Below are 9,961 nucleotides of genomic sequence, written 5' to 3'. Positions count from 1 at the left end.
ATTCTCTGTGACAAGAGAGTGCCACAAAAGCTAAAAGGCAAGTTCTACAGGACGGCGGTTCGACCCGCAATGTTGTATGGCGCGGAGTGTTGGCCGACTAAAAGGCGACATGTTCAACAGTTAGGTGTGACGGAGATGCGTATGTTGAGATGGATGTGTGGCCACACGAGGAAGGATCGAGTCCGGAATGATGATATACGAGATAGAGTTGGGGTAGCACCAATTGAGGAGAAGCTTGTCCAACATTGTCTGAGATGGTTTGGGCATATTCAGCGCAGGCCTCCAGAAGCTCCAGTGCATAGCGGACGGCTAAAGCGTGCGGAGAATGTCAAGAGAGGGCGGGGTCGACCGAATTTGACATGGGAGGAGTCCCTTAAGAGAGACCTGAAGGAGTGGAGTATCACCAAAGAGCTAGCTATGGACAGGGGTGCGTGGAAGCTTGCTATCCATGTGCCAGAGCCATGAGTTGGTTGTGAGATCTTATGGGTTTCACCTCTAGCCTACCCCAACTCGTTTGGGACTAAAGGCTTTGTTGTTGTTGTTGTTGTTGTTGTTGGTTTCACGTCAGTGGCCCCACGAGGGACCGACAAGCTCAGAGCGCGCCCCCTACCCCACAGGGCACGCCCCTTGAGCTTGTCGCTCCCTGGACTTCGTCTTGTCCACCTCCTAGGCTTAGGATGTCTCTTTTCTTCTGGTCCACCTCTTAGGCTTAGGATGTCTATTTTTGCACAAAAAACAACATCACTATAGTTCTGCTGAAAACAACGTCAGTCTGGGTTAGTTCCATTCAAATCATACCAAAATCATATAATTTTTTTGTAAAAATGATATGAATACTTTATAAATTATAGATACGTTGGAGACGTTTCATGGATGTTTGTGACAGGTGACTACGTGCATATTTTTATGGATTTTCTAATTTTTGAACACATTTTAGAAAACACAAACAATATTTTTTGAAATTTTCAGATTTTGAAATAGTTTTTGAATTACACTAACATAATTTAGAATTAGAAATATTGTAAAAATTTCTGAATTTTTTTAGCAACAAGAACATAATTTGTAAACGCGACTTTAAAAAAAAGTTCTGAACGTTCTTTGAAATGTTTTGAACAATTTTTGAAAATCTGAACACTTTCTGAAAAAGCGAACAAATTTTGAAATAATGAATGTTATTAAAAAGAGTATGTTTTTTGAAACGTACAAGTTTTGAAATGATCTAACATTTTTTGAAAAACGTGAACAATTTGCAAAAATATTTTTAAAACGCGAACAAAATTAGAAAATTCGGAACAATTTTTGTAAAAAGTGAATAATTTTAAAAATTCCAAACATTTTTTAAAACATGAATTTTTTTTGAAATCCCGAACATGTTTTTTTCTAAAATTCTGAAAATATTTTGAAAACATGACACTTTTTTAAATCCTCGAACATTTTTTGAATATCAGGGAATAAACTTTGAAATTCTGAACATGTTTTGAAGATTTGAACATTTTTTGAAATTCCCAATTTCTTAAAATTGAAAAAGAAACAAGAAAGAAAACCAGAAAATGAACAGATAACAAAAAACGCGAAAAATAAAAACTAAAAATAAAAAATTAGGAAAAACCGAAGAAAACCATCTATGAAACAGCAGGAAAAAAGAAAAAACTGACCTGGACCGGTTGGGAACCTTCTAGAGTTCCCAAAAACCAGGATGAGTGAAGCGCCGCAACGGGCCGGCTCATTTTTTTTTTGAGGGGAAGGGCCGGCTCATTTAGTCGCTCGCGTCGCTCGGTCGTGGTTTTCCGAGCCACGGAGCCAGGCTGAAGCCAACCACACCTCTCCCTCGCACGACCACTGCTCCCGAGCCCTCACATCGCGCGAGGCGCGACCCCCCTTTCCGTCTGACCTAGCCGCCGGCTCCACTCCCGCGCCCCCATGGAGAACGCCCGCTGATCTGCCCAGCCGCCGGTCCTCTTCCATCTTCTACACCTCGCCGCCGCCGTGCTGATACGGTCTAACTCGCCGCCGCCCCGCCGCTCCGCCGCTGCTCCCGGTCAACCCGCGGCTGCCCCTCTTCAACCTCGCCGCCGCCAGCCCCAGCACGCCGTCACCGCCACCTCCGCCTCTGCCTCCGCTCGCTCGCCGCGCTGGGGCAGATGAATCCGGGAGGGCAGGCTCCGCTGGGTCAGACGGATCCGGTCGGGCAGGCTGCGCTGGAGCAGATGGATCCGGTTGGGCAGCAGTGGGCGCCGAGAGGCCTGGCCGTACAAGCGGCTCCCGTACCGGCTCCCGGGTACGGGAACGGGCAGGCGGCGCCGGCGCCGGCGGACGGCTCTGGGGTGCCGGATGGCCAGCCGATGAGATCCGTCGACAAGGTTCTGTCTCATACTACTGCAACGAATCCTTCTCCGGCTAAGGGTGCTTCAGCCCGCCGCAGAAGAAATAGAAAATCAGGTCCTACATCGGCGACTATTCCGGCCCCTCCCCCCTTGACGACCGCTCAAGTTCCCTGGAGCTTTCCCCGTGAACCAGCTTCAGCGGCTCAGGTTCTGAGTAATCTAAATGCTAGTCCCACTCCCACCGTACCCTTCAAAGCTGCCCCGACAATGATATACAAGCCATCAAAGATCAGGAGGTCTCTTCATCAGCAGTCATCAATCGTAGCTGCATCTTCGGAAAACAAGATCCTTCCTGCCATTCGAGTCCGCATGACTGAACAGCTTCGGGAATCGAACCTGCAGCATATGTTCTCAGATGGACACATGTTCCGTGTGCAACATAATTGTGCCTATTTCGAGTTTCCAACCCTGGAAAAAGCACAAGCGGCTGCTGACAGAGCTAATAGGGGTGAAATATCATTTGAAATAAAGGTTGATGTGGATAGATCATCTGATACACCAGACAGGTTACATCAAGCTTTGATGAGGGAAAATGCTTCAACAGGAAGCCAGATCAGAGAAGGTGCTTTAGCAGGAGGAAGCCAGTCCAGTGAAGTAGTTCCAGATGGCCACGGCAGCAAACGGAAATTTGAGGATGATGATTTGGGGCAGCTCATCAAGCGACAGAAGAAGGGAGAGAGTAGGATAGGAATGGACTTTTCTGCTTTTAAGTGGCAGCGAGTTGCCAAGTTTGCTGCTGTCAAAGGAAATGAGTTTGTTGAGCTATACAAGTTTGACCTTGCTTCATCGTTTGGGTCAGTTTGCTCTTCGGCGTCCATGTGCTCCATCAATCCCGTTGGCAGCTTGGTCTTCACTGGAATTCTCGGTTACATGGGCAAAGGTTTCACTGCAGGGCTGAGCTGGGGCGGCAAGATCGATTTGGACAGCCTAGTTATTGCCCATTACATGTGTGCCATCATTCCTTATCCAAGAGAAGCTGCCACATTTGAGAATATCAGTAAGGATGTGCATGCAGTGATTTACAGTTTGATCGAGCTCTACAGAATTGACAACAAGCTTCCACCGTATTTCGATGATTTGGTTTCTTATGCAGAGCGTATCCCCAACAATATTGCTACAGACCCTGCAGTCCTTGAGGAATTTCTGGTGGAACTGATTAATCATGGCTCTTTCCAGCCGGATCCTAACATAGTCGCTGCCCTGCAAGAGTTCCATAGCACCTTCAAAAACCTTGGTATCGATGAACAGGAAGATTTTACTGAGGAGGCAGAGGCTGCAACTCTTGTCTTGCCAGCAAATTGGCCAAATACAGTTCAAACTGACAGACTACTTAGCTTGATCTTCAGTCGCAGCCATGCTCTCCTGAGAACTTTTGCTTCTGAAGTAGCGTTCCATAGACATTTTACCGTGCACGTCATTGATATCATTGTAACTCCGCAAGAGCTGCAGTGGTATGTACTTATTTCCCACCCAAATCCATCCTCGTCAAAATTACCTCTTCAGTGTAAATGTTAGTTTAGTTCTGTGTATGACCACAAATTTACTCCTTCAGTCTAGAGTGCTCAATTCCAAGGCTGATCAGCAAGGGAATTGCCTTTTGACTGAATCAATTTTCTGGACACCTGTGATCATGACCATAGTGTTTTTCCTCGACAACATTATTACCATTTGTTTTGTCCTCCCGTGTGTGTGTGTGTATCAACCAACAACTTTACAACCTTTTGCAGTTCATAACTTATGTTTCTCCATTCTTGCAGCGTCGTCTCCAAGCCACTTCAGCTTTTCCCAACGCCTATGGATCTACTGCATTGGATCTTCCACTTGTTTTTGAAATGAAGGAAAGGAATATGATCATGGCGTACTATTTCAGGACCTTGGATTGAGAAAATCATCAGGTCCTTTATCAAATCAGAATGTAAGTGAACTATACCAATAATTTGTTTGTCTTTTAGATACTGTCTTTTATGTTAGAACCATGAGTTGGTTGCGAGCTGTTTTTGGGTTTCAGCTCTAGCCTACCTTAACTTGTTTGGGACTAAAGGCTTGTTGTTTGTTTGTTTGTTTGTTTTGTTTTATTTATAATCAATGGTACAGGTGAGGTTGCAGCGGCACCACTAGGATCAGCTTATGAGGTACAAGAAGATTATAGTTGTGACAGCTTGGTACAAGTATTGAGTGGAACAGGGACTGCAGAGCTGACTTCATGTTTAAACATGTCAATCCTGGTATATATGATGAAATGCCTTTCATAAGTGTTTCTTTGATCAACTACTCATAGTGGAATTCCTACCCTGCTGAGGAGGATAAAATAAACTGTTATGAGACTCCTCCAAACATAAATCTCCTAATAAAGTGTTATTTCATTAATTAATTTATTCTTTTCCTTGCTTTGGACTTGCAGTTTTCTCATATATTAATTGTTGCTCTTACAGGCTATGGGTAACGTCAAAAAATTTCGGGACGGTCTGCCCATAGGATTGCAACAACATCAGACACTTCATGTCCATCAAAGGCAAGATGAATTCACCTGTGTACGCTCTGTCTTAAATGCTATCATTGATGATTTGAGTGGTCCGTCTAAGAAGCAGATTGAATCTGTGTCGCTGACGTTACTTATGAATGCTTTGGCAAAATGTTGGTCTGGACACAAAGACTTACTGATGGTATATCCCACGCTTGGCTTGTAAATGGTTGTTGCCATACTTTTGCTTGAATGTTCTCTATGTCTTATTAGGATTGAACATGTTGCTTTTCTGGCAGGTCGGGCGAAATTATGCTGCCAAAGTTTTTGAGCTGATTCTAAAGCTCCTACATGATTGTTACACTGTTTGTGGTGTAAACACGGCTGAGTCTTGCCACTGTCTGCCACATATTCTGTATAGCATTGAAGTGAAATCATATATGCTCACCTTCTTATTTCCCGTCCTTAGTTTAGGAAAGTGGAAAGTTTTTTCCTTTTATTTTAGGAATTTTGGGAACAGAACATTTCAACAAAGGAAGTCTTTCACCGGTCAAACAAGACGTAAGACTTAATCTAAAAGAAATTACTAGATTGAATCTATTTGCATTAAAAAAACCGATCAAAAAAGGGCGAGCGAAGTAAGTGATCGAAAAACTTTGTTCTTTGTGAGTGTCGAAAATGTGGCCGCAGTTCTAGAGTTGAAAGGCAAACCCAATTTACTCATCAGTTGACAGCTGCTTCTACCAGATGCATTAAAGTAAGTTTTCTTGTTTGTTTAGCGTGATAAATATCTATCTAATGCATAATTTCTTTCTGTTGCTCATAGTGTGTTCCCATGTTATAGAGCAAATATCCAGAAGATTCCTTCGATGTTTTACTAAAAAGGGAGATGGAAATATCGAAGCTATGCCTCAGTTGTTGTGAAACAACCTGTTTGAAAGAGTGTTTGGGACGCTGTCCACATGCATTTGTTGTTGGTAAATCCATTTCCCTTTGAATACAGTATCCTATATGCATGTCTATCTAATTAGCTCTTTCAGGTCAAGTGTTCTTACATATTTTATACATTGTTTTTCTGAATCGAATGTTTATAAGTTTTCACCATTGTTAAATTTTGTGTGAAGTCCTTGTATATTTTGTGTGAAGTAATTGTTGAATTTCTTCCCTGTTACCTTTCATTTTAGCCTAGAATGGTGCCACGAGGAGGCGGCTGGTGATATAGGTTTAACTTTGGGTGCCATATCTAGCAGCATAGACTTGAGTGTCATTTACGGTGCTCTTCACCAGAATACAAATCATGTTTTGGTTTCAATGGTATGGTACAAAGTCCTATTTTCTTTTTTCACATTTAGAACTTGCGAAGCAGTCAGTTGAAGTATGCAAATCATCATGATAGTTCACTTGCACATGCAGCTGTGCCACAGTGAGGGAAGTCATTTCACATGCTTTACCTTGGAGAATGGGTCCTGGATGTTCTATGATGCTGCGAACAAAGAGGTAAACATCTTCAGCCTTAATATTGCACTTATCTACTTGGTGCTTACTTTAACTTACCTTACTTATTATTGTGTAGGTTGCAGGGCTCTGGGAAAACGTAAAAGATATTTGTGTCAAGCGTGTTCTTAAACCTCAAATCCTGTTGTTTGCAGAACAGGAATAGGTCAGAAGAGACGGATGGTAGATCTGTGTTTGCAATATTAGTCATGTAGAATCGTCGGTAGCAAACTGTATGGGTGATCAATCGTATCACGTACTGCTGAGATGGAATTTTGTGAAACGTGAATTCCTGAACAGATTAAATCTGTTGTCTTTTACCCTCTTATATCATTTGTCTTTGTTGAATGATGATATGCCCGTGCTGCCTAATTGCGCCTGTCTAACTGATAGATTTCCTACAACATCAAACTGGGGCCACTTCTCTGTTCTCTTTCTCTGACGGCCTGAGGATGTCTAAACTGCTTGGGCGTGCTCTCTCTTCCTTTTTCACTTTAGTTTGCTTACAGTTTTGTAGTGTTCGTTTTTAGCACTTGCTGGGTTTACAGCTGAAGCCATCGCTCTTTTGTTCTCATGATGATTTCGCTCTGCTGTTGCTTCATATAAATATCAGCCGAGGTAAACAGTTACCAGTGGCACCGCTTTGACCTTCGTTCATCGGGTGTCGCGTGTTCTCCCGAAGAATCCCTTACCAAAGAAATCCTGTCTCGGCTCGAAAAAATAAGGAAAATGTTTATTTTCCACCGGATGATCTTTCTCTAGCTTAAACCGCGCGCTACGACTGCCACGCGTCCTGGTGGGGCCAGGCCCCCTGCCCGGCCATATCTCTTCATCTCGAGCGAGAACCAGTCAAAGTCCACCGAGCTCAATTCCCTTTACCATGGCCTCCGGTCCAAGTCCCGTCTGCCATGGCTTGCCCCGAAGCTGCACCTGCTGCTGCTCAAGGTCCCCCCGTCCAAGTCCTGTCTGCCATGGCTTGTCCCCAAACTCCACCTACTGCTGCTCAAGGTCTCCCGTCCAAGTCTTGCTCGCCATGGCCTGCCCCCAAGCTCTACTACCTGCTGTTCAAGGCCCTCCCGTCCAAATCCCGTTCGCCATGGCCTGCACCCAAGCTCCATCACCTGCTGCTCAAGGTCCACACGACGGCACCATGACGAGGTGATTTTTGTCGACGAGAGCTAGTGCTGCAATGCAGCCTCGTCGTTGACTCAGATGCTGCCGGTGCTGCGACCCGACAACTCGACGCTCCCGCCGGCGTTTGGTGTTGCGACCGACGACTCGACGGTGCTGCAGGCGTTGCGATGCGACTGTCGTCGTCGGTGCTGCGCAGGCGCTCGCCGGTGGTGCAACGCAGCACGCATGGGAGGTTGGGCTGCTCGCTGCCAGTATTGCAACGCAACACGGAGGCCGGGGTGCAGTCGAGCGCCGCTCGTCGCCGGTGATGCAGCGCAGCACGCGAGGGAGGAGGCTGAGCTACGCATCGGTGCTGCATTGGAGCATTTTCCGCGCCAACAGAGTTGCATTGGAGCTCCGCCCCGGGCCTGCAATGGAGCGCCGCCAGAGTTGCACTGAAACCGCCGGAGCTGCATTGAAGCGTCGCCGGAGGCGTCGTACTTGCCGCGTTTGATGTTTTTTTGCGGCGCTCGGTATTGCAACGCAGCAACATCCCGGTGGCTCCTAGTGCTGTGTTGCAGCGGCAGTCTTGGAGCTGCGCTGTAGCAGGGGAGGCTATGGGGGACTCTGCCAAATCTCTCGCCGGAGCTCGCTGCAGCCGGGGTCTTTTCGTGCCCGTGGTGGAAGTGAGCTGCAAGGGGATTTCTCTGCTGTTTTGGTCGCGGGGCAAGAAGGACGAAGCATCCGTCTGATCAGATGTGTTAGATGTGTTGGCGTATCCAACGGTTGAACGTGAGAAGACCAAAGCAGAACGAGCGGCCAGCAAGCCGACTGATTTCTGGAAGAAATCAGTCGGCTGATTTGTAGCAGCCGCCAAAAAATAATCCCGTCTCCTGGTCTCTCCCTTCTCCTTCGCTCCTTGCCAAAGCAAATATTTTCGGCGCGCCGGCGGGCTCCCGGTGCAGTGCATAGCCGCACAGCCCTCGGCCCAAGCGTGGCACGACTGCTCGGCGGCGGCCCTTTCCTCCCTTCTCCCGATGGCGACGGCAGTGCCGGTGTCCACGCCATCCGCAGCCTACATTGCGAGCGGAGGCCGCGTCCCGCTGTCCCTTCCCTCCCGGTCGACTATGGCGTGCAACGGCGGTGCCCACGTCCGCGCTGCTCTTGTTCGTGCTGCCGAGGGGTGCCTCCTGCTCCGGTGTGGATTGCTGCCAGGGTCCCCACGCTCGGACGCATTGAGCTCGCGTAGCCGTCGGTGGGCATACACGGGGCTTCTCCAGCGCCTGGGTTTCCCCTTTCTATTTATTTGGATCATTGATCGGTTGATCCCCGCGGTGCGTCTTCCGATGGTATCTGCATCGCGCTGACAAGGAGCCACTACTACTTTGGCATAACGGGGATGTCTTGCGCAGTCGTAGACACATTTAATTAAGACTGACAGCCAGCAGCCTCACCGGCGGGAAGCCCACCACTGCTTCCCGGACGCGCTCGGCGACGTCGACGAACTTGAAATGGCCTGTACGCGAGTTAATTGCACATAAGTATCACAATTGGGACATCACATGCAGATTGGTACCACGATTGCTAATTTTTGCGTGTCAGTACTAACATTGCTTTAAGTTTTTGCAAATAGGTCTAAACTGCGTATAAACACGTATTGACGGTGTATCTGACTAGCGGGGCCTGCCCGTCAGGTGCCGACGTGGCATTTTTTTTCAGAAAACCCCCTTACGTTGTATGTAATCATAAGAACCTCCACCGCACGTGCCGCTCAAAGCCCTCGTCTTCACCGAGGGGATGCCGCCGCCGGCGACGGCCCAGGGCACCCTAGGGGCGACGGCCGCGGTGCTGGCCAAGCTCCTGCACCCCGGGCGCGACCCAGACGAGGCGGACGAGATCTTGGCCCGCCTGCTCTTCTGCACCCACCACACCCTCCCCGACCCGCCCGTCTCCGCCGCCGCCCGCCTCTCCGCCCTTTCCTCCGGCGACGCCGTCGACCGCGTCAGCCGCCTCCCCGACGCGCTTCTCCGTAGCATCGTCTCACTCCTGCCCGTCAAGGACGCCGCATGCACGGCCGCTGGCGCGGGGTCTGGCGCTCCGCCCCGCTCGTCCTCGCCGACGCGGACCTCTCCCCCTCCCCGGCCGCCCCCGCCCAGCTGTCCCGCGTCCTCGAGGCGCACCCGGGGCCCTTCCGCTGCGTCCACCTCACCGGCAGCTGCACGGAGGAGTCCCGCCACCTGCTCGCGCCCTGGATCCAGCTCCTCGTCGCCAAGGGCGTCCAGGAGCTCGTCCTCGTCAACCGCCGGCGCCCGCTCGACGTCGTCCTCCCCGCCACGTTCCTGCGCGTGCGCGTGCGGGGCGGGTCGACGAACGGGATGGAAGGGAGCGCCGGCAGGGCAGGGGCCCGAACACCGCGGCTGTCGCGGTCGGTGAGGGCGGCGCGCGAGCGGCTGAGGGACGACGGGCTCGGGGGCGACGAGGAGACGAGGTGGAGCGCGAGGCGGGAGAG

At 49.1% G+C, this 9,961-nt stretch overlaps 1 protein-coding gene across 2 annotated transcripts; it reads left to right on the top strand.

Moving 5' to 3' along the window:
• Positions 1-1,789: 1,789 nt before the first annotated feature.
• On the top strand, positions 1,790-6,687 carry LOC123098286 (uncharacterized). Of its 2 annotated transcripts, none has more exons than XM_044520240.1 (9): positions 1,790-3,835; positions 4,142-4,299; positions 4,479-4,609; positions 4,817-5,047; positions 5,145-5,602; positions 5,690-5,822; positions 6,030-6,159; positions 6,259-6,342; positions 6,419-6,687. In XM_044520240.1, exons 1-2 carry the CDS (start codon positions 2,142-2,144, stop codon positions 4,218-4,220), a joined length of 1,773 nt encoding a protein of 590 aa, XP_044376175.1. In that variant the 5' UTR covers positions 1,790-2,141; the 3' UTR covers positions 4,221-4,299; positions 4,479-4,609; positions 4,817-5,047; positions 5,145-5,602; positions 5,690-5,822; positions 6,030-6,159; positions 6,259-6,342; positions 6,419-6,687. The 2 variants fall into 2 exon arrangements, with proteins under 2 accessions (XP_044376175.1, XP_044376176.1); XM_044520241.1 differs by having other exon boundaries at positions 6,242-6,342.
• Positions 6,688-9,961: the final 3,274 nt, after the last annotated feature.

This window comes from Triticum aestivum, chromosome 4D (genome assembly GCF_018294505.1).
Source record: "Triticum aestivum cultivar Chinese Spring chromosome 4D, IWGSC CS RefSeq v2.1, whole genome shotgun sequence".
In the NCBI taxonomy this organism is placed as follows: Eukaryota; Viridiplantae; Streptophyta; class Magnoliopsida; order Poales; family Poaceae; genus Triticum; species Triticum aestivum.
Note: the sequence above shows the minus strand (reverse complement) of the source record. Positions and strands in the feature narration are given on the sequence as shown.

What these genes read in the sequence shown, in the direction of transcription:
- LOC123098286 (XM_044520240.1), top strand. Translation starts at nt 2,142, where the DNA reads ATGAATCCGGGAGGGCAGGCTCCGCTGGGTCAGACGGATCCGGTCGGG. An exon ending in ACTCCGCAAGAGCTGCAGTG is followed by an intron (nt 3,836 to 4,141) that starts GTATGTACTTAT and finishes CCATTCTTGCAG; the next exon opens with CGTCGTCTCCAAGCCACTTC.